The sequence below is a fragment of the Pelophylax lessonae genome (genome assembly GCF_965119305.1).
Source record: "Pelophylax lessonae genome assembly, chromosome: 3".
NCBI lineage: Eukaryota > Metazoa > Chordata > Amphibia > Anura > Ranidae > Pelophylax > Pelophylax lessonae.
In genome coordinates this window covers 437,329,918-437,353,956 of record NC_138770.1, presented here as the reverse complement: position 1 = coordinate 437,353,956, position 24,039 = coordinate 437,329,918, and the positions used below count along the sequence as shown (strand labels likewise).

General features: G+C 46.3%; 1 protein-coding gene across 1 annotated transcript in view; it reads right to left on the bottom strand.

The window, feature by feature from the left end:
- Positions 1-1,724: 1,724 nt before the first annotated feature.
- LOC309549428 (uncharacterized protein) overlaps positions 1,725-24,039 on the bottom strand; it is a 123,891-nt gene continuing 101,576 nt past the window's right edge. Inside the window, exons 13-14 of the mRNA XM_082249718.1 lie at positions 21,378-21,503; positions 1,725-1,974 (exon numbers count right to left, since the gene is read on the bottom strand). Of these exons, the coding sequence (XP_082105844.1) occupies positions 1,838-1,974; positions 21,378-21,503 (263 nt within the window). The 3' untranslated portion in view covers positions 1,725-1,837. The remainder of the gene's footprint in view (positions 1,975-21,377; positions 21,504-24,039) is intronic.

Genomic DNA, 24,039 nt, shown 5'->3' with positions numbered 1-24,039 from the left:
CAGGCCACTTTTGCCGCAACCATTTCCAGAAGGATGATGCAGGCCTATTCCATTAAGGGTCAGACTCCTCCTTTCCCTGTCAAGGCGCATTCTACAAGGGCGCTTAGTGCCTCCTGGGCCTTCTGTCATCAGGTGTCAGTGGTCCAGGTTTGTAAGGTAGTCTGTACACACATTCACTAAATTTTACAAGGTGGATGTCCTGGCTTCTGCGAATGCCGTCTTTGGCCGCAAGGTTCTGCAGGCCGCTTTTGCAGAGGCTGCGGCCTCTTGAGGGTGTGTGTGTGTTTTTTTCCAGGTAGGTAAGCTCCAGTTCTTGGTTGAGCCCTTTTTTGGGGGTGGGAACTTTGTCTTTTTGCTGTGTTTCACACCCCTCATGATGAAACTGCCTAGGGACTTCCCAACGGTCAATGAAGATATGAAGCTGTGTCCGTCAATGAACGAAAGAGAAAATTGGATTTTTGTCTTACCGTAAAATCCTTTTCTCTGATGTTCATTGATGGACATAGCACCCACCTCTCTCTGTGGAGTTGGGTTATGTATTCTTCTGACATTGCTTGTTACAAAACTGAGATCCTAGAGCAGTAAGTGGGAGTATACCCCCTGGGACTGCCCTATAGGCATAGGTAAAGTTCTGTTAACCCTTTTCCACCTAGTGTCCTACTCCGAGGAAGAGCAGTATAACCCAACAGTCAATGAAGATATGAAGCTGTGTCCATCAATGAACATCAGAGAAAAGGATTTTACAGTAAGCAAAAAATCCAGTTATTAAGATTATGGCATACATCTTGAGTCTATTCATCCACACCGATTTGTTCTTAGTACTTTTTGTATGGGTGGTTCATCCTAGGCCATTTTTTTTTCTCTGAGTGGCAACCGTGTTGTTTTTACAGAAATACAAAGCCTTTCTCAGATAAAAGGGTAATCACATTACATTGCTGTATGTTGTTTAGTGGTGTGGCTGGGGTTCCTTTTAATTTGTAAATCCCACTGTCTAGTGAGTCTGCTGGCATTCTTTACACTGCAGCTGCTATTAAAAAAAAAAAAAATCCACGCTCCTTCTATAAGTTTTAATCACAGGGCACAAAGTAATAAAACACTTGCTCTGTTATTTAAACACACACACACTTTCCAAGCTTCCCCCTCAGCTGAGCCATATACTTTTTTCTACCTCTGATTCTAAGTTCTGACGGGGGAGGGAATGGAGGTAGTAGGGTTCAACTTAAAAATATTTTGGCACCCTAATACTTAAGATGCTTTTCTGCAAGTACTTAGAATATATTTCCTACCTGTTTAGTTTGCAGTGCCGCAGATCGTGACAGGGCCTCTTTAAGCATGTATGGGTTCTTCTGGAACACCATTTCAAACCCCAATGCTTCCTTTTGCAAATGCAGGAAAAAATACAGCATTCTGTTTGAATTAATATTTAATCACTTATTTTTTTTATATGTCCACCAAGTTCACAATGGGACCAAACCATACATATGTTTACAATACATTAGCAACAAATTAAAAGTAATAAAACTGGTATAAAACACAAAATCTAGATCACTAAAAAGGTATGTTTCAGTAAAACACATACAGGTATAATAAATAAGGAGGAAGAAATGTGATGTACTTGGAAGATGCTCTGTCCACAAAGGATCAGGTTTTGACTTCTGCAGGTATGTTGCCAATGCTTTTTATTAGGAGAATGCACTGACCAGAATTAAATACATTACAAATTATCTTCCTTGACTGGAAGGTAAAAACGCCACATAAAACAGTCAGTGGGATAAATGTGTTTGCCCCACAAGCCAAGAAGACCATGTAAACATTTGGTATAGGGTGTGTAGACCAATCACTCATTTAGGTTTAAACTTTCTGTCTGACTGATGGCAAGTCGGAGCAATGCCTGGGTCTCATCTGTCTGCTGCCGCACTTGCTCAAGCTGTTCCTTCAGTGGACTTTGAATGATTGCCATTGAAAACTCTGTATCTGCAATTTAAAATAACAGCGGTTAGTTAACTTTAATTGTATGTGAGAAGAGAATAAAGAAAAAAAGACAAAAAGTGTGTTCAGTGCTAGCCTATTGCTTTAACTTTTCTTTGTATACTCTGCTGTACTGGCTTGAGGTTCTAACGCTGGTTTCACACAGGCTGTCTGATCAAGTCCACCCGGCAGTTTTTCAGGCGGACCTAATCGGACCAAAGCTCTCTATGGAGCGACAGATGTCTGCTGACACCCACCGGCATCCAATCTGATCCTGTCTGCCAAAAACAGCAGATTGGATGACAGTCGGATGGAAGCGGACAAGCAGTCTGTTTCCATCTAACATCACGGCTGCGTGCGCTCTGCATAGTGGAGCGGACACAGACCTGTCTCTGCCTGCTCACTGGGGAGATCCCCTGATGGGCAGGCGATTGTGGATTACAGCCAAAGTCCAAGTGAAAACCGGCCTGTCACTTGTCGGTGCTCTAATTTCCTCTGCTTAATCTTACTTTGGAATCATCTAGGAAGATCTCAAAAGGGGGTCCCTGTCTGCCTTTTTGATGCGTGATGAGAATCCACTAATGCTCAGTTACCCGAAAAGGTGCCACATACTTTGTAGAAGTATAACAGGTTCCTTATATTTTGAGAGTGTAATCACGGCTCAAATTATAAGTAAATAACTCTTTCATATAAGTGCAATTACATGTGTTAAATTGCCCAAACATCAATCCCTTAGTAGGCAAAAAAAAGTGCCAATAATGCTGTGCAACAATGCAGTGCGTTTCCAAAGTGCTTTTCCTCACCAGATTGCTATGACTGCCCCACTACAGGTAAGTCATGTGTAACATGAGAATATCAGAGGACTCCTATTGGTTATGGTATCTCCCAGCTTGAAATCTGGGGATTTACTATTTTATATACTGTTAATCAGCAATCCTTTCACATGAGTCATTCAGACGTCTCACAAAAAAAGCAAAGGGGGATCGGTGTAATGTAAACCTTTAGACAGGGCTCAAAATTTAAAGTCCTGAGCTACTAGCCAGGCCTTAAGGGTTACTCGCCACCAGTTGCCCCACCCAACTCCTACCCTGCCCCGCCCCTAATTCCGCCCCTAAACACGCCCTCATAAATTATCTCGTAAAATTACACTGTTAAATGTTTTTGCATTAATGCAGAAGTTACAAAAATAAATATTAATAACAACGTTTTCAGTGCAGCCTAATCAGTGCCCATCAAGGGTCTGGAACCCCCAAATCACCATCCTAGTACCCCCCCCAAATCCTACCCGTCAAATCCTCCCCCCATCAAAACCTTCCCCCTAGCACAAAAAACCCCATTATTCCTACTGGCACAACCCCCCCCCCCCAATACCCCCTTTTTAACAGCCCCAAGACTTCCTGTTCTGGAAGATGATTACTTCTAGGTGGGATCAATATGGGAGGGGGGTTGTGCTAAGGGGGGGGGGGGGACTGTGCTGAGATGGGGGGGTTGTGCTAGGAGGGGGGATTGTGCTGAGATGGGGGGGTTTTGCTAGGAGGGGGGATTGTGCTGAGATGGGGGGGTTTTGCTAGGAGGGGGGATTGTGCTGAGATGGGGGGGGGGTTGTGCTAGGAGAGGGGATTGTGCTGAGATGGGGGGGGTTGTGCTAGGAGGGGGGGTTGTGCTAGGAGGGAGGGGGGGATTGTGCTAAGAGGGGGGGACTGTGCTGAGATGGGGGGTTGAACTAGGAGGGGGGGGGTTGTGCTGAGATGGGAGGGATTGTGCTAGGAGGGTGGGGGGATTGTGCTGAGATGGGAATTTGGGAGGTGACAGGATAAGCTTTGTACCCCAGTCAGTGTAGTTCTCCCTTTCCTCCAGCATGCAGACCTCAGATACAGCGCGGCACATCGCTGTGATCCTCTTCTTCATATGTCAGAGCGGAGGAGGAGCGGAGGAGAAGCCGATTCCTATTCCTATTGCTTTGCACGGACAGCTGGTGGAAGAGATGCGGCTGCAGAAGCAGAAGGGGAAGAATATTACGGCTCAGGAAGGACACTGGATGTCAGATGGGACTATACAGAGTTTGTTACCCGCCCCCTTTCCACATTGCTTACTTTGACTCGGAGGAGAGGGGATAACAAACTCTGTATAGTCCCGATCTGACATCCAGTGTCCTTCCTGAGCCGCAATCTTCTTCCCCTTCTGCAGCCGCATCTCTCCCGTCAGCTGTCCGTGCAAAGCATTAGGAACTAATTGTCTTCTCCTCCGCTCCACCTCCACTCTGACTCTTTAAGGGGAGAAGTCCCGATCTGACAGCAGTGTGTGAAGCCCGGCGAGAAGACAGAGAGAGCACATCCCGCTCTCTCCTGTCACAAACACTCCTGGCAGCGCCCCTCCACCTCCCATGACACAGACGCCCAGGGCAGCCATCCTTCCATCCATCCCACCCTCCCTTGTACCGGCTCTGGGTGAGATGATCGGCTTACCCCCTCCATCAGTCCTGCTGGCCGGATAATGTCAGCGGCGGATCATCCCGCTCAGCTTTAATTGTAATTGCCGCTCGCCGACATACACAGTCCCGCCTCCTAGCCCGGCTTCTTTGATAGACAGAACACGTCCTGGTTGGCCGGGTGTTCTGTCTGTCAAAGAAGCCGGGCTAGGAGGCGGGACTGTGTATGTCGGCGAGCGGCAATTACAATTAAAGCTGAGCGGGATGATCCGCCGCTGACATTATCCAATCGTTCGGCGGCTTTCCTCTCCTCTCTTCCCCTGACAGTAGCTCGCCTGACATAATTTTCCACTCGCAAAATGCGAGTAGGCGAGTGGAAAATTTGAGGGCTGCCTTTAGACATGGGTGCCATACCTCGCAGCACAATACATTAAAATTCACTGTAGTGTGATGCTGAATATGCTAGCTGTGCAGTATGCATACCGCTCTCTCTCTCATTCCTCATCCCTCCTGGGTGTATTAAAATGCCACCTCCAGGTCTAATACACTGCAGTGAATTTTAATGTATTGTAGTACGAAGTACACCAACAAATGAGTTGGAGCATTTTTATTTTTAAAAAATGTCTAAAGGTTTTCTTGAAGCTGATCCCCCCTTTGCTTTTTATGTGACGTCTGAGTGACTCATGTGAAAGGGTTGTGATTAACAGTATAAAGGAATAAATCCCCCACTGCAAGCTGAGAGATACCATAACCAGTGGGAATCTTCTGATATTATCATGCTACATATGACTTACCAGATTGCCATGACCACCCACTACAGAGGTAAGTTCTCTGGTGTGGAAAAGGTGGTGAAGCACTTTGGAAACCCAGTGTTGTTTTGCACAGCACGTTGGGATTTTTTTTTTTTTAAAGACTTTATAGTGCCTCTAGTATAGTTTCTTGAACACTTTTAAGTGGATTTTTTTCCCCCACAGCACTATAAGCACTTTTTTGCTTATTAAGTGATTGATTGATGTATGGGTAATTTAACATATGTAATTGCACTGATAAATAATGAGGTACATTAGAGAGTGTGAACACAGGTCAGCACTGTTTAAAGAGTGGAGAAAGATAATGACCCCTACCTCAGGCATTATAGTAGAGCTGCTTAACCTGTATTCTTTTGCTAGCGATATTTATGCTTTATTGCTTATAATTTAAACAACTTTTGTGCAGACTTCTGGAAAAGCTGGTCAGCCATTTACAAATAGGGTGCTTACATTTCTGGAAAATCCTGAACATACACTTGCTGGCTGCCACCATCTCTGAAAAAAGCTGGGACATCTGCCAGCGTGATGAGGGCACTTCCTATTGGTTGTCCAGCAGAGAAATGACATCTGTGGGAGGGCACTGTAGGGGAGCTGTTGGCATAGGCACATATGCAGCGCTGAATTAGGGTCTCTTGCACCCGGAAATAGTGCAGGGAGGGGCATATTTTGCTTCACAATTGGTGGAAGGAGGTTAGGTAGTTAATTTTACCCATAGCTAGGCTGTAAAAAAAAACCGGCTGGTAAACAATGATTTTTCATAAAATCCATGCTTTTTAGGCCCCATTCGCATAGCTATAAAAAAAAAAAATGTATTTACAACAGTTTTTTTTTTTATTTTATTTATGGCTCTGAATGGGGCTGCATTTGTTTTAATACAGGCATTTACACAAGTGTGTAAGCATGCACTGCCTTCAGATCTGTAAGAAAATCCACATCTGAGCAAAAATGAGTATACACATATACTAGAGCTGCATGATTAATTGTTAAAAAAAAAAATTGTGATCTCGCCCACCACACCCACCCACACACACACACACACACACACACACACACACACACACAATCTGAAAACAGCATGTCCTCGCTGTTCTCTGCTCACTCAGCTGTCAAAAAAAAAAAGAGAAAGAAATAGCCTCCTGCAAATGTTTACTAACATGGATAACAATAAACACAATGCTTTACAATGTATCATTTTGTCCTTTTAGATCAGCCGTCACTAAATGGCGGCCCGCGGTCCAGGAGCGGCCCGCACGAGGCTTCCGCCCGGACCCGTCAGGCCGCCACCGTAAGTAATCATTGGTTTGCTGGGACCGCGGGTGTCCCAGCAACCAGTGACATTCCGTGTGTGCGCCCCGCCCCCTGCTTCTTTCTTCGGCTCCCTCCCAGCCAGCCGCGAGTTGGGGCGTGACGTCACGTGCGTGCCCCGCCCCCCTGCTCCTAACTGCGGCTCCTGACTCTCACACTCAGCCTAGCCGCGGGACATCACATGCACGCCCTGCCCCCCTGATGTTCGCTGCTCCTGGCTCCCACATTTTTCGCTCCCAAAGGTATGTGGGGCACAGTTTTATAAAATGCAGACTGATGGGCATATTTTGTTAAGGGGCACACATTTGTGTCCATTAGAGTGCCCCATAAAATAAAATATGCCTATTAGAGTGCCCCCTAAGATAAAATGTACCCATCAGCTTGCACCTTATTTTATGTTAAGGGTCACGCTGATGGGCACATTTTATTTTAAGGGGCACTCTAATGGGCATATTTTATGTTAAAGGGCACTCTAATGGGCATATTGTATGTTAAGGGGCACTCTAATGGGCATATTTAATGTTAAGAGCAACACTGATAGACACGTTTTGTTTTGCCCATCAGCGTGCCCCTTAACATAAAATGGTCCTATTAGAATGCCCCCTAACATAAAATGTGCCCATCAAAGTGCCCCCTAACATAAAATGTGCCCATCAAAGTGCCCCCTAACATAAAATGTGCCCATCAGAATGCCCCCTAACATAAAATGTGCCCATCAAAGTGCCCCCTAACATAAAATGTGGCCATCAGAGTGCCCCCTAACATAAAATGTGACAATCAGCGTTCCCCTTATTTTATGTTAAGGGTCACGCTGATGGGCATATTTTATGTTAAGGGGCACGCTGATGGGCAAATTTTATGCTAAGGGTCACGCCGATGGGCACATTTTATGCTGGGGGCATGCTGATGGGCAAATTTTATGCTAAGGGTCACGCCGATGGGCACATTTTATGCTAGGGGGCACGCTGATGGGCAAATTTTATGCTAAGGGTCACGCCGATGGGCAAATTTTATGCTAGGGGGCACTCTGATGGGCACATTTTATGTTAAGGGGCACTCTAATGGGCATATTTTATGTTAAGAGCAACACTAATGGACACGTTTTGTTTTGCCCATCAGTGTGCCCCCTTACAAAATGTGCCCATCAGCGTGCACCCTAACATAAAATGTGCCCATCAGCGTGCCCCCTAACATAAAATGTGCCCATCAGAGTGCCCCCTAACATAAAATGTGCCCATCAGCGTGCCCCTTATTTTATGTTAAGGGTCACGCTGATGGGCAAATTTTATGCTAAGGGTCACGCTGATGGACACATTTTATGTTAAGGGGCACTCAAATGGGCATATTTTATGTTAAGAGCAACGCTGATGGACACGTTTTGTTTTGCCCATCTTTCTGAGTCATAGCACAGACTTCAGATTCGGACCTCGGCCCAAAGAAAATTTTAGCGACCGGACCTCCTTGAATTCTAATTAATTACCCCTGTTTTAGATCAAAGTAATGAACTTCTGTCTGTAAGTGAGGGCAGTTTAACCTCAGACTAAGCCTTTTTCTGACACTTGTTGCTTACAAGTTAACCACTTAAGCCCCGGAAGATTTTACCCCCTTCCTGACCAGGGGGTATTTTGCGATTCGGCACTGCGTGACTTTAACGGACAATTGCGCGGTCGTGCGACGCTGTACCTAAATGAATTTGACGTCCTTTTTTTCCCACAAACAGAGCTTTCTTTTGGTGGTATTTGATCACCTGTGCGATTTTTTGATCACGTGCTATAAACAAAAAAAGAGCGTCAATTTTTGCAAAAATAACAATATTTTTCACATTTTTTTATATGAAATTCCCCCAAAAAAAAAGTAAAAATCAAAATTTTTTTAAAATTTTCAGCCAATTTGTTTTATGCTACATACGTTTGGTAAAAAAAAAAAAAAAAATCGCAAAAAGCGTATTTTGATTGGTTTGCGCAAAAGTTATCGCGTTTACTAACAAAGGGAAAGATTTTTGTCATTTTTGTTGTTTTTTTTTTTTAACGCGTAATGGCGGCGATCTGCGATTTTTTTTTTTGTGGTACTGCGACATTGGGGCGGACAGATCGGACCCTTGACTGACATTTGTGACACTTTTGGGGTTACCAGTGACATTTCTACAGTAATCAGTGCTATACATATGCACTGTTACTGTAAAAATACACTGGTTGTGAAGGGGTTAACTTTATTTGGGAGGGAGGGGCTGTGTGTATCCCTAGGGGCGTGCTTTCTACTGTGATTGGCTGTGGCTTGAGCTGTAAGGACACTGATCAACGGATCTACATACTAGATCCGTGTGATCAGTGTCTTTACAGCGAGGAGAATGACAGGTGGCTTGTTTACACAAGCTGCCTGACATTCTCCCTCTCCCCCGCCGATCGCCGAGTGACCGGTGGACATCGGGTCCGCTGGTCACACGCGCGGGGGGGTCCGTGACCGCGCGCGCTCGCTCCCTAGACCCTCACAAGCTAGTGACGTAGCCCTACGTCACTTTGCCTGTGAGGGGCTGACTGCCGACGTAGATCGGCGTTAGGCAGTCGGCAAGTGGTTAAAATCAGTATTTCTCTTACGTCCTCCGACAGTCGCAGCCCCTCATACAGCCTTCCCGAATGGGTACTGGAGCCCTCTGCAGGAGCAAGCTAGGCAGTTTGAAATGTTAATAAAAAACAGGTCATTGGTGCACCCTGGCCTTGCCACTACAGTGCCCCTTGAGCTAGGGACGAGTCTGCGGAGCCTCTTCTTCGCTGGAATAAGTTGCTAGCATCTTTCCTGGCTGACGGCACCCCTGCTCAGGGTGGGAGGTGTTCCGTATCAGAGCGGTGACCACATTCGCTGGACTGGCGAGTGCTACTACCCCTGGGCCCCCTATGGGGGCTATTGTCTGTGGGGGTGTTCAGTGGGCCTACTCTTAGGGGATGATGGCAGTACATGGTGGCTTCTATGGTATCCCTTTCCTGGCCGTGTGGTGCTGCCCCCTTCCTCCCTGCTGGGGGGCGCTCCACGGTGTATACTGCCATGGCTGGTGTGGGGACTTCATACATCCCAGGGGGTGCTCTCTGGGGTTCCCTGTTGGGGCCAGCGTGTGTATTTTTAGCCCTAGTTGCACTCGCACGGCTGCCATTTTGGGTGTGGGCAGGCTGTTTGGGCCTCCTTTGTGTGGGCAGCAGCCATTTTAGCTCATTCTGGCGCCGGTTTGGGCACCATCTTGGCTGAGGGCGACCCCCATTTTCCCAGTGCTTCCTCTCATTTAATCTCTATCAGGCACCATTTTTTTGTGGCTCCGGGCGGGCATAGGCCTCTATTGAGTGAGGTCACTTCCTCTCTCTCTCGCTGTAGCAGTGTGGATGTGGCAAGTACACTGGGACACTGTGGGGCGATTTTAACCGCTTTCTCAGGCTTTTTCCTGAAAACACTGTTTCTTCTGGTACCTGTTTCAAAGGGTCTTCACGAACGGTGCAGTTTTGCGGTGGGGGTCCGCGGGAACCGCCTATTTAACCACTTGCCAACTGCCGCACGACTATTTAAGTCGGCAGTCAGCCCCTCACAGGCAGAGTAACGTAGGGCTATGTCGCTAGCCTGTGAGGGTTTTGGGAGCGAGCGCGCGCCACCGGAGGCACGCTCCCGCTCGGTCACGGACCCCCCCTGCGCACGTGTGCGCCGGGCACTCACGATCGCCCGTGACAGCTGGAGAAAGGCAGGCGACTAGTGTAAACAAAGCCGCCTGTCAGTTCTCCCTGTGTAAGAATGATGATCAAACAGTTCTACTATGTAGGACCGTTAATCACTGTTCTTACACATCAAGCCACAGCCAATTACAGTTAGAAGCACGCCCCTAGGACACACTTAACCCCTCCCTCTCCAATACAGTTAACTCCTTCACTGCCAGTGTCATTTTTACAGTAACAGTGCATATAATCACTGATTACTGTAGTAATGTCACTGGTAACCCCAAAAGTGTCAAAAATGTCAGTCAAGGGTCCGATCTGTCCGCCCCAATGTCGCAGTCCCGCAAAAAAAAAAAAACGCAGATCGCCGCCATTACGCGCTAAAAAAAAAAAAAAGAAAAATCTTTCCCTTTGTTAGTAAACGCAATAACTTTTGCAAAAACCAATCAAAATACCTTTTTTTTTTTTTTTTACCAAACATATGGTAAAAAAAAAAATTGGCCTAAAATGTTAAATTTAGATTTTTGCATTTTTTTTTTTTGGGAATTTCATATAAAAAAAAATGTGAAAAAGTTATTTTTGCAAAATTGACGCTTTTTTTTGTTTATAGCGCATGATCAAAAAAATCGCACAGGTGATCAAATACCACCAAAAGAAAGCTCTGTTTGTGGGAAAAAAAGGACGCTAAATTTGTTTAGGTACAGCGTCGCATGACCGCGCAATTGTCAGTTAAAGTCACGCAGTGCCGAATCGGCAAATAGGCCCTGGTCAGGAAGGGGGTAAAATCTTCCGGGGCTTAAGTGGTTAAAGGGCCAGCGCTCCAAAAAAAAATGTTTTATTGCAAAAATGTCCCAGGATAACAAATTCCCCACAGACCTGGTTGGTGCTTCAGGAACCCCTGAATCCTCTTCCAAGGCCTCATCTGCTGCTCTTGCGACTTTGGCGTCCAAGGTGGATATGCTGATGCCTGAACACACTTCTCAAAAACGGCCTATGCCCTCCCAGTCCTCTCTGACTCAGAGCCTGATTTGGTTGCCACGGACAACGTCCCCCCCAGAGGGGGGTGCCTGTCCTCACTTTCCGAGGGGGAGGAGGAAGAGTCTTCCTCCACAGTGGCGCGGGAACGCGCGGCAATAGATGCACATAGTAGCTCCATTAAGGAGACTTTAAATCTTGACGATGAGCCCTCGCAGTCAAGTAAGTGGGCTGCCTTCGGGTTCCGAAAAGCCCAGAAGTCGGGTCAGGTTTTCCCCTGCCCGGAAGAGTTTCACGAAATAGTGAACGACCAATGGTGTATCAAACATATGCTGGTGGTGCCTAAGCGGTTTAACCACTTCAAGACTGAGCCTATTTTTGACACTTTTTGTTTATATGCTAAAATCAGTATTTTTTGCTAGAAAACTAATTGGAACCCCCAACCATTATATATATTTTTTTAGCAAAGACTCTGGAGAATAAAATGGCGGTCATTGCAAAAAATTTTTGTCACGCGGTATTTGCGCAGCGATCTTTCAAACGCCATTTTTTTGGAAAAATTACGAAAAATTACATTTCACTGCATTAAAAAAAAAAAAACGAAACCGTAAAATTAGCCCTTTTTTTGTATATTGTGAAAGATGTCACGCCCAGTAAATAGATACCCAACATGTTAAGGTTTAAGATTGCGCACAACCGTGGAATGGCGACAAACTACAGTCAATAAAAATCCCCATAATTGGCGACACTTAAAATTTTTTTAACGAGGGCGTGGCTTGCGCGCGATCTGGAATGGACGCCTGAGCGGTGAGCTCCCAGTACCCGGCCGACATTCACCTCAGCGACGGGGAACCACAGCATCAGCCCGCATTGAAATTGCTCACATCCGCTGCCCTACACACCCCGAGTGATGGCAAGCCGCAAGAGAAAAGACGGGAGAGGCCCTAAGAAGCTCACGGCTTTCTTCTTTAAGCCACCCTCACAGCCTGGAGGATTCCAAAATGGCGCCGGCGCGCTCTCTGATCCCGGCGGCCCTGCGGCCTACACTGACTTGCCTGATGCGGCTCCGTTGCCGGCGGAGCCCACACCTCTCACAGCGATGCCGGACTCCTCTCCTACATCCCCGGTCCCCAGAAGCCCTGAAAAGTCCCGGATGCGCATGGATCCGACAGATCTCTTTGACCCGGTGAGTAACTCCTTTGCCTCTATGCTTCCAATGACTGAACTACAATCCTCCATTGCTGCCTTCCCTACCACGGGTCAGCTTGTCCTAGACACCACGATGAAGAACATGCTCATAACATTTCAATCTTCCCTGATGGCTAATCTTACCACAATTATGCACAGGTTCTCCTGTGAAATGAGGTGTGGGGCAAAGAGTGTCACGAATGGAGCACAGCATGGAAGAATGCACTGAAACAGTGAATGAACTGGTTGATGCCTATACCGACCAGAAGGAAGATACTGAATGGATAAAACATAAGCTGGCGGATCTTGAAGATCGCTCTCGCCGCAACAACGTTAAGTTGCGAGGCATTCCAGAAACTGTTCCACCTGCCGAACTCTTACAATATGCTTCTTCTATGTTTTCCACAATGGTGCCTGAATTAACCCCCATAGAATTGACGATCGACAGAATCCACAGGATCCCTAAACCGCGCCACCTTGAGGATTCAGTTCCTAGAGATGTTTTACTAAGCCTACATTTCTACCCTGCTAAAGAAAAAATTTTGCAGGTTTCCAGGCAGATGGGCACGCTTCCAGCACCGTATGCAGATGTACAACTGTACGCAGATCTGTCCCAACACACGCTACAGCAAAGGCGGCAACTGAAGACACTCACTAAGGCTCTTTACAACCATAAGATCACCTACAAATGGCGCCACCCCGCAACGCTGCTCGTCACCTACAATGGGATACCCCACACCATTTCCACTATTGAAGGTGGCATGAAACTCCTTCACTCCTGGGGAATTATACCGGATCCTCCTCAAGGCTATCACGACGGACCGAGAAACCCGCACTCATCGCGCCCGGGGGGGGCCCCAGGGGCAACAACGGCAGAAATACCGTCAGTGAGTTTTTGGCACTTCCCCTGCCTCACCACTACTTAGCCCGGCCGGGCTACTACTTGTTGTTCTCCTCTGATTTTTGGACAATCCTTGTTCACCTCGGTGAATGACCCCCACCTTTTGTCGGTAAGCCCACCGAGGGATAAATCTTACTGACTTAAGTTCACCAGTTACTTTTCTGATCCACCGCTTGTTGATCATTACCAGTTTTTCTCCACACCCATACGAGCCTGCGCATTTGTTGTGCTCCTATTCTCGCTTGGCTGTGGTTTTTGTTCTTTTTCCTTTGTTCTCTTTTTTGTTTTTGTGTTTCCAGCACAGCATCTTCCTCCGGCAGCTGCAGCAACACTAGGACCACAGGACAGTAAGTGCACGTCACCACCTCTTTGAGTGCTCCTCACCCTTTCCGGATAGTGATATCGACGGACGGGCGTTCTCATCCAACATCACTACAACACTCAAGGTACCGACTGTTCTGTTAACTTGGATCTCCACTACTACTTTGTCGTATGTGTAGCTCACAGACCATGTCTTTTACTATCCTCTCTTTGAACGCTAGAGGACTTAATCACCCCGCAAAACGGACCTCTCTGTGGTCTACAGCCAATTCCCTAAAATGCGACATTTTATGTGTACAGGAGACACACTTTTCTCAGTCAGCAACACCTAAATGCAGCCATGTACAATTCCCTGTTCTCTACATGGCTTCTGGGAAGAAGAAGCGTAAAGGTGTCCTAATAGCTATCAAACAATCCTTGGCCTTCCAGCACCATGAAGCAATACTGGATACTAAAGGTCGCTTCATTATTCTTCGATGCTCTATTGACAATAGGAATTACACCATAGTCAATCTTTACGCTCCCAACAACCACCAGATGCCCTTTATCCGCTCAGTTGTGGGTAAAGCAAAGTCCCTACATTGGGGTAATCTATTTATCTGTGGAGACTTTAATCTGGTTCCTGACAGCGTTCTGGACTCATCTGCCTCTCCCAAGAGGCACAATGCATCCCTTTCCAAATACTTGTGGGATAACGATCTATTTGACGTGTGGAGGTGCTGTCACGCGGAGGAGAGAGACTATTCTTACCTCTCCCCCCGTCACGGCACCTACTCACGCATTGACCTTTGTGTTACCGATAAGCATTTATTAGAACATGTTTCTGCTGCAGAGCTCCACACGGCCACCTGGTCGGACCACTCTCCACTCACGATCTCAATAAATTATGGCCCCCCTACCCAATCTGCCTATGTGTGGCGACTTCCTAACCATCTGTTGACCAACCCATCTTATGCCACTGAAATCCAGTCTCATCTAACCAATTTCGTGGCCGACAATTGCCTTCCTGACTTTGATCCGTTGGTCGTGTGGAACGCTCATAAAGCAGTCCTAAGGGGTGTGTTTCTCCAATTGGGGGCTAGGGACAGGAAGAGGAGGACCCAGCACTTAGACGAATTAACCAACAAGCTGTCTTCCCTAGACTCAAAAAACAAACAGAACCCTTCCCCGACTTTACGATCGCAAATTTTTGCGCTCAGACAAGACCTTAGGACCCTTCTGCTAGAGAAACATAGCTATTTTCTTAAAAAGCGGAAAGCTACCACCTACTCGACAGGCAACAAGGCTACCAAGGCCATGGCCACTTGCATTAAGGGACAGCGTCTTAAGTCTAGAATAACCTACATGTTTCACCCCAAAACGAAAGACAAACTTCTCAAACCCAACCTCATAGCTAATGCCTTTAGCTCGTATTATGAATCATTGTACAACCTTAAGGACGACCAAACAACGCACCAACCTTCTCCTTCTGCCATTCATGACTTCCTTGCCCATATCAATTTGCCCTCGATACCTCCCCAGGCCACGGAATCTATTAATAGACCATTCACAGACATGGAAATTGAAGAGGCTATCGCCCTTCTCCCTAACTTAAAAATCGCCAGGACCTGACAGGTATTCGGCCGAATACTATAAACTTTTTCGAGACACCTTGACCCCCCTCTTAAAAACCTTACTTAACTCTGCTGCCTCCTCCTCCACCTTCCCGACAGAGATGTTAAGCGCCTTAATTGTGACTCTTCCAAAACCGGGTAAAACGCCCGACCAACCTCAAAACTTTAGGCCCATTTCTCTTTTGAATCTGGACGTAAAAATTTACGCTAAAGTTATAGCCAATAGACTAGTGAATCTTCTCCCCACTATCATCCATAAAGATCAATCAGGTTTTACCAAGGGTAGGCAGGCCTCGGACGCTACGAGACGAGTAATTAATGCTATCCACCATGCGGGGCTCTGTGGAATGCCTTCTCTGCTCCTATCTTTGGACGCGGAGAAGGCGTTCGACAGGGTCCATTGGGAATTTCTTTCGGCGGTCCTACAGAAATTCGGGTTCCAGGGATTCATCAATGATGCCATTATGGCCTTATATTCCACGCCTTCTGCATTGGTCCGTACGACAGACGCGATATCCACCCCATTCACCATCTCCAATGGTACTAGACAGGGTTGTCCCCTCTCACCCCTGATCTTCAATATGATCATGGAAACATTGGCAGAACACATGGCGGACCAACAGCATAAAATCAGCCTCTTTGCCGACGACGTAATCCTTATGATTACAGACCCCTCTAATTCCCTTCAGGAAATTCAAAGGATACTGAAATGGTTTGGGGAGGTTTCCCTCTACAAGGTAAACGAATCTAAATCTAACATATTGGGAATAGGCATTAATGCTACAATAAGTAATCTTCTCCAGCAGCAGTTCCCGTATACATGGGCAGACCACAGTATCACCTACCTGGGTGTGCAACTTACAGCATCTACTAAAACGCTCTTTAAACATAACTTTATCCCAGCACGAACCGCGCTACAAACTAATCTTAAGCAGTTAGCATCCTTTGAGTTTTCATGGTTGGGCAAGCTAGCGGCTTTCAAAATGATGTACCTCCCCCAGCTTCTATATCTATTCAGGACTCTCCCTATACCAATTCCTAAGCAGTACTTTAAATCTCTCCAATCACTATTGTCTACATATATCTGGCAGGGGAAAAAGCCCCGATGTGCACATGCTAAGCTGACCAAACATAGATCAGTGGGGGGAGCCGGTTATGTTGATATTTCAGACTATTATGTTGATATTTCAGACTATTATCTGTCATCGGTCCTCACTCCGTTGCAGGATTGGTTTAAATCGACCCCCTCCACTTTGTGGGGCATTATGGAAGCCACCTACTGCACAGGACGGAGACTGTCTGATTGGCTCTTGGCGAAGACTCTGAATGACAAAGTGCCGTCTTACTTACCCCCGTTTATGATCGCTGCAGCTAGGGCTTGGAAAGTACTTGTAACGCAGGAAACTCCTTCTTCCCTCCGAACCCCTCTTAAGATCCCTTTGACAGCCCTTCATTCACTCATGGAGCAAATCTGTCTTGCGGACTGGCAGAAGAAAGGCATTGCCCATATTGGAGACCTATACCATGGCTCCAAACTTATTCCCTTTGGTACCCTGCAGACCAAATTTAATCTGCCCGGTACTGCTCTCTTTACATACATGCGAGTATCTCACTACCTGACTACCCATCCACCTTGGCCACAATTCATCCATTATCACGCTTGGTTGTTCCTCACTAATAAAAATCCTCATACCCAAAAAGGCATAACCACTTTCTATAACCTTGTACACCATAAAATGTCTTTCACCAAGAATGCATCGCATCTCCTTTGGGAACGTGACCTGGGCGCTCAGTTTACGGACGCACAATGGCTTCAGGCTATACGATCAGTGTACTCGGCTACCAGCTGCTCTAATTTGTGGGAACTGACTTAAAATCTCTCTTCGCTGGTACCTAACACCTTCTAGGCTTCGCAACTTTGGCCCCCCAACATGATGGCAAATGCTGGCGGGACACGACGGCACATTATTACATGTCTTGTGGCAGTGCCCGCACCTCACCCAATACTGGAAAACCATATTTGAGATTATTTCTGCAATCACCCTTGTTACTGTTTTACCTTCACCGGGCCTGGCTCTCCTGAGTATCGGCATAGGACAGATTCCCAAACAGTTTAGACACACCGTGACCCATGTTCTTCTTGCAGCCAGACTAAATATAACGCGCTCTTGGAAACAGGAACTCCCACCTACAATCCCTGGCGTTATTGACCTTACTAATTTACACTGCACGTATGAACGTGCTCTTTCTCTTAAACACCACTCTGTACACAAGGTGTCCAGCCAATGGCAACCTTGGATTAATTGGTTTGAACACTTGACGGTCCAGTCCTCCCCTTGAAGTCTTGCCTAGTTCCTAATGTGCTTACGTTCTGACTAGCGGTTGGAGGGATTTTTCCTCCTTCCCCCTCCACGCTTGGGTACAGCATTGCTCCCCTTTGGGGGTGTCCAGGGGTGGAGTGGGCCCCGAGTCCCCACTAATAGGGTGATCCTTGATGTGGACGTCTAACCCTCTATCATCTTTTTACTTTGGTTTGCTAGAGTGTGGTGTACTATGTATACGGAGTTATCCTGATCTGAAGAATTAATTAATACTCACAATATGTGCCTTACTGCTTGTGCTGTTTGCAACTTAATTTTGCTGACTGTTTCTGTCTGCCATATTTCTCGTTTTGACTCTAGCTTCATACAATCCTGGTTATCACTGTACTTTTTGTACTTTCTGTATAATGCTATTTTAATTGCTGTGTGCTATCGCATACCTGTTCCTTGTATGTTTTGTATTTCTCATGTTATTGAAAATTCAATAAAAACATTTATGAAAAAAAAAAAATTTTTTTTAACGGGTTACCAGTTTAGAGTGTAGTTTTTTTTTTTTTTATTATTGCTCACGCTCTGGTGATCGTGGCGATACCTCACGTATGGTTTGAGCAGCGATTTCATTTGCGGCGCGACTTCCATATACGTTTTATTTCGTGCGCAAGCTCATGGCGATGGGGGGCAGCTAACATTTATTTTTTTAATTTTAACACGGGTTTTTTTTTTTAAAAAAAATCTGATCACTTTTATTGCTGTCACAAGCAATGTAAACATCCCTCATGACAGCAATATGCAGTGACAGGTACTCTTTATGGAGGGATCGGGGGTCTAAAAGACCCTAGACCCCTCCACTGCACTTCCATGTATTCAAAACGCCGAAAACTGCATTTTTGAAAACATTCACTTTTTGAAACTGCTGCCATTAGCAGCCGAGTAACCCGGATGTTACGTCATCAGAGACCTGATCAAAGCCACATCCAGCTTAGATTAGGGCGCCCGCTGGTTGCTGGGGTCTCCCGGTGGGACGGGGGACCCAGGCAGAGCCGCGGAAGGGGGGGGGGAGGGACGTTCCCCTCCCGCTCGCCAGGGTAACATCGGCCGCATCGGTCGTTACCGCCGGAAAGCCAACCACCGGCTCTAAACAACGGTACCGGGATGATGCCTTTAGCTAGAGGCATCATCCCGGTACAACCACTTAAAGTCAGCAGACGTAAGCCTATGTCAGTTTGCGTTAAGTAGTTAACTACCACTATCCCTATGCGGATCCTCAGGACAAACATTGGACGATGTCACCTAACGTGGACCACACTGTTTCTAGGTTGAATAAATCCATCTTGATGCCAGTGGAAGACTCTCCGGTGTTCAAGAACCCGGCAGATAGGAGTGTGGAGACGCTTTCCCGCCACATGTATGCTCAAACCTGCGTTTGCCTCGGTGATGGTCTCTCAGGCTGTCACGGCATGGTCCAAGGGGCTTCGAAGCACCCTGGTGGCGGAATCGGCCTCTCCGACTGCCCTTGACATGGTGGATCAAGTTACATAAAAAGAGAGAAAGGAGGCGCAAACACCTAGTGCATTACCCGTGGTACACTGTTAATAATTTTAATAAAAATGCCAAATGCATACTCACAAACATGAAGATAATAAAAGCGTGTTGCAAGAATCCACCATGCATAAACAGGAACATGTCCTTGAAGTCAGGACCGCTAACACGTTTCGGGAGTCAAGCCCCCTTCCTCAGAGCTCAGAGATCCACCTTGGGAGTGCCCCACCGGAGACACCGCTGATGAAACACCTCGGGATGAAGGGACCACTCGCTGTGGTCCAACGTCTGCCAACTGAGGTAATCCGCCTTCCTATTTTTTCCCCCGGGAATGTGAACGGCAGAGAGGGCTGGAACAATCCGTTCTACCCACCTTAGAATGCTGGCTAACTCCAGAGCCGCCAGGACACTTCTTGTGCCCCCTTGGTAATTGACATAAGCCACGGCCATGGCATTGTCCGATTGAATGCGCACTAGACAACCCTGAAGACAATCCGTTCAATGGTCCAGACACAGTCTGATCGCTCGGAGTACAAAGACATTGATCGTTATTTCTGGACTCTTCTACCGTCCAGATCCCCTGAGCAGAATGCTTGCTGAGGATGCCTCCCCAGCTGCACAGGCTGGTATCTGTGTTGACTACTGTCCAATACAAGGGGAAGAGAGGAATGATTTTCCCAGCCGAAGAACAAAGCCACCATATGAGGGACTCCCACGTTCCCCAACTCAGCAGGATCTGATTGTGCAGAGACTGGAGTCTTGTCCCATTTGGTCAGAATTTCCTATGGAACTGTGCAAACGGACCTGCCTCGAAGGTAGACACCATCAGGCCTAGCACCCGCATGCAACCATCTGTTGGACAGCAGAAGGCGAATTGCAGCCTGCAATTTCTGGAGTTTGTCCAGAGGAAGGCGCACTCTGGCTAAGGCTGAATCCAGAGCCAGGCCCAGATAGTCCAACTTTGTGGTCGGAGAAAGAGCAGACTTCCAAAAATGCAGAATCCAGTCGAACTCCCGCAGAGTTTGTATTGTAATCGCGAGGTTTTCCACCAGAGCAGAGGGAAACTCTGCTACTTGGACGATCTCCTTCTGTGAGTACAGTACCGCAATCCTCCGTTGGCGTAGCAAAGCTAGCACTTTTGTGAAGACGCGAGGAGCAGAGGCGAGACCAAAGGGTAACGGCTCAAAGCAATTCAGAGAAAACGTTGGTGACTGGCACATATTGGAATGTGAAGGTAGGCATCCTTGATATCGATAGAGGCGAGGAAATCTGCCTGACGCAGGGATACCACCACCATTCGAATGGATACCATTCTTTATCTGCACAAAGCAGTTGAGCGCCTTGAGGTCCAGGATTGGACACACTTTGTCCCGGTTCTGACTTCAGAACGTTTTCAGGGTTTTTACTCAAACCGGTTCACAGTCCCCAGGAAGAAAGGCAATTACTCCTTGAAGGAACAGGTCTTGTACCGCCCTAAACAGGCCCATAAGCAATCTGGTTACACTCGTTGGAAGGAAAAAACCTTGCCGGGGGACAAGGAAGTAAAATCATCCAGAAGTCAGCACCAGGGGAGGGACTCTGCAGGGGGTACGATCGTCCCAAGGAGGGGCCCACGTCCACCCCATAACACTCCAAGTGGAGACAGCTACTCCCCATACCAGGAACCAGGCGGGCAATGCTGCGACTCGGGCAGAGACCTGGTCGTATGCGACCTCGCAAGGCATTTAACTCGCAGGCCAGCCCCTGTCCAGTGGCACTATGTCGCAGCCGACCTAGTGCGGAGCTGAGGTCTGGGCACGTGTACTCACTTGCTGGCCAGACTTGGGTAACCACTGAATCTAGATTATCCAGCCCATCGCCCAGTCCGGCAGTTGATTGTAGATCTTGCAGGAAAAATCCAAGAGAAAAAGTTTCTATCTAAAAAGAGGAAAAAAATTTTGCCAGGACCAAAGACCCCAGCAAGGAACTAGGTCCCGACTAGGCAGAAAAAAAAAAACTGAGCGGCTATAGCAGAGAGAGGGAGTATACCCCCCTCCCCCGGGACTGCCCATGGGTGTAGCCAGAATTATTTTCTGCCTAGTGTCCTACTCCTCCTGTAGGGGGCATATAACCCGTGGTTATGAACAGAAGGACCTGTGTCCGTCAATGAAAGAAAGAGAGGTTGTTTTGTGGGTAACTGATATTTTTATACTAAAAAAAAAAAAAAAAGTTAATTTTTAGGGAAGGAACCCCTACCAAAAACACATTTGGAAATTTAGTAAAAGTCAGGTATCTGAAAATTCTGCTTAAAAAATAAATAAATAAATAAATCAGACTGTACCTTCACTTAACAAGCACAGGGTGGCAATGCCCATCTGCTGGAACTTCAGCTCTGGGTGACTGAGGAAACTCATGAGGTAGGCTTGAACATCCTTCATTAAAGGTTTTAAATATGGAGCAATTCGCCCTGTAAAAAGAAAGAACATGCATCAATATTAATCAAGTGCTTTTTTCGTGTTTTGTCATTTATAGACAAACAAACTGATCTTCAGGATATATCACAGTGGGCTCCAACTAAATCAATTAGCAAGTGAGGAAGCTGAGAGGTATGCTGACAGATGTCTGTGTGGAGAGCTGCAAGAACTGGAAGGAGAGAAGCTAAGGAGCTAATTGGTATAGCAGGGAGGCTTGGTTTTAGGTGAAGATCATTGTCTAGAAGTCCCAACGCCCAGAGGATGCTTAATGTGGAGGCTTTGTTGGTCAGACAGGAACAGCCAAAGGGCCGGATGTGGCCCTGGGTTCGCAATTCGGCCAAGACCTACTCTCTATGTTGCAAAAACAAAAAACTAATAGCCAGGACTTAGATGCAGGTCTTACCACTCCGGGAGAAAAATTTTGAAGTAACTTTACAGCTTGTACAGGAGAACTAGAACAGGTGGCATCTCCTGTTCCCTTCCATCTTTACGTCCTGATAATTTTTCACTTCATGCATTTACTTTATATATTGTGATACATTTACTTTATATATTGCGATACATAACAGAGGATAAAAGGTCTGATGGACCCCTGACCAGCAAAATAACTCTACTACAGTATGGATACTTTGCTGGGCTATTCAATGCAGCATTTGTCCCTTCAAAAACAACCCAGACCCAAATATGGGTGTTTACCAGTTAATTTTTCATTTAATTTGTTACCACAATTCTTAGTTACAGACTGTGTCCTGTCAGGGCATACTTATCAATGTCTGCAGTCTTGTTAATTATTTTAGCAGTTATACTGGAATGCTTTATGTAATAACACGTTTGTCCTCTGTACTTCGGTATACACACCTCCATCGATAATCCAATACCCATAAGTTTCGTTTGAATGCATAGGATTTAGTAAAAAATGTAACGTTTTCTTTTACAAGTAACAGCTTTTTTTTTTATTATTATTATAAAGGACGTCAGTTGTGACGAAACGCGTCGGGTCACGGCGTGCTGACGTCACCCACGGTGAACCCTGAAGGACAGGCGGATCTTCTAAACGGCCGTTTCTATGCTGTATACACGTTATTTATGTGAGTGTCTTTCTATTTTTAATAAAAACTGCTGTGATGGTATGCACTATGGAGCCCCTTATGTTTTATTTTCCATAATGGTGATCATCTATCTGCGAAATTGAGGTGTATAGCTTATAGTGGGCGAACTTTCTGTAGAGGATTGTCCTGTTCAGGTTTTTCTGGTTCAGGATTAAGCGGTGTCTGCCGGAGGGTTTTGCCCTCAAACACTTGGGAGTAGAATCCCAATGTGTGATGATACGGCTAAATCTCTGTCATCACTTCTTCCTTCAGTAATTCCCCGATTGCTTCCTTCATGGGTATGCTTTGTGATGAGAAGGCTGGAACCGTCGTGGATCGGAACTTGGTCAGAGGTCTCGATGTAAATTCTATTTTGTATCCCTGAGCTATTTGCAGGATGAAATGGTTTGATTAGAATGCTCGCCATTGAGGAAGAAAATGTAGTATCTCCCTCCCACCACATTGCTGACATCATTGGGGTTTGTTGGAAGACGTCGAGCTGGGGAAAAAAACGTTAGTTTTCCCTTTATTCTTATTGAAGTCCCAGCTTTGCTGAGCCTGCATGCGGGTTCTCATTTTTGCCAACTAAAAAAACCAAAACACTTTTCCCTTTTGTTTCGTTTTTTTTTTTTTTTTAAGGAAAATCCCTTGATTTTATCTGCCGACCTCTTTAAAACTTTTTCAAATTTGTAACTAAACAGTTGCCGTCAAAAGGGATAATACACCATTTATTCTTGGAGGCGTAGTCACCCTCCCAGGCCTTTAACCACAGGGCCCTTCTAGCCGCATTGACTAGGCCCGTGTATGCAGAAATTCTTACCGCTTCCACTGAGGCGTCGGCCATGTATGCCACCCCTTTTTCTATTAGTAGAAGGGAATCTAATGCTTCCTCTGTCCAGTCCTTGTCCAGGTTTTCCCGAGGTTGTTCCTGCCAAAATGTCACAATTCTGGACACGCATATGTTAGCCATGTTGGGCTGAAACCCTGCTGCTTGTGCTTCATATGCTCTTTGCAGTGGACATCCATTTTCTTGTCTATCGGGTCCTTTAGCTGACCCATGTCTTCCAATGAAAGGTCTAGTTTCTAAGACACCTTGGCCAAGGATGCATCCAGTTTTACGCTTTTTGAGAATGCTTTTCTGCTCATCGAATTAAAATCTTCAGGGCTTTTGAGAAAACCAGCTTGTGTTCTGGGTTCCTCAATTTTTTTGTCCATGATCCCTTTGATAGACTGGTGGTTTGGAAATGATCTTCGTTTTTCTTCCTGAAGCCCTATACAGTCTGTCCCTGACTGAATCCACAGGCTGGGATTCCTGGATTTCTTCAGTTATAGATTGCTTCTGCCGGAAAAAGATGTTTAGAGATTTCCTGTAATTCGATCGTGCCTGACTCGTCTTCAGAGGAGTTCCCCTTCTTCATCTGAATTCGAGGAATTCAACTGT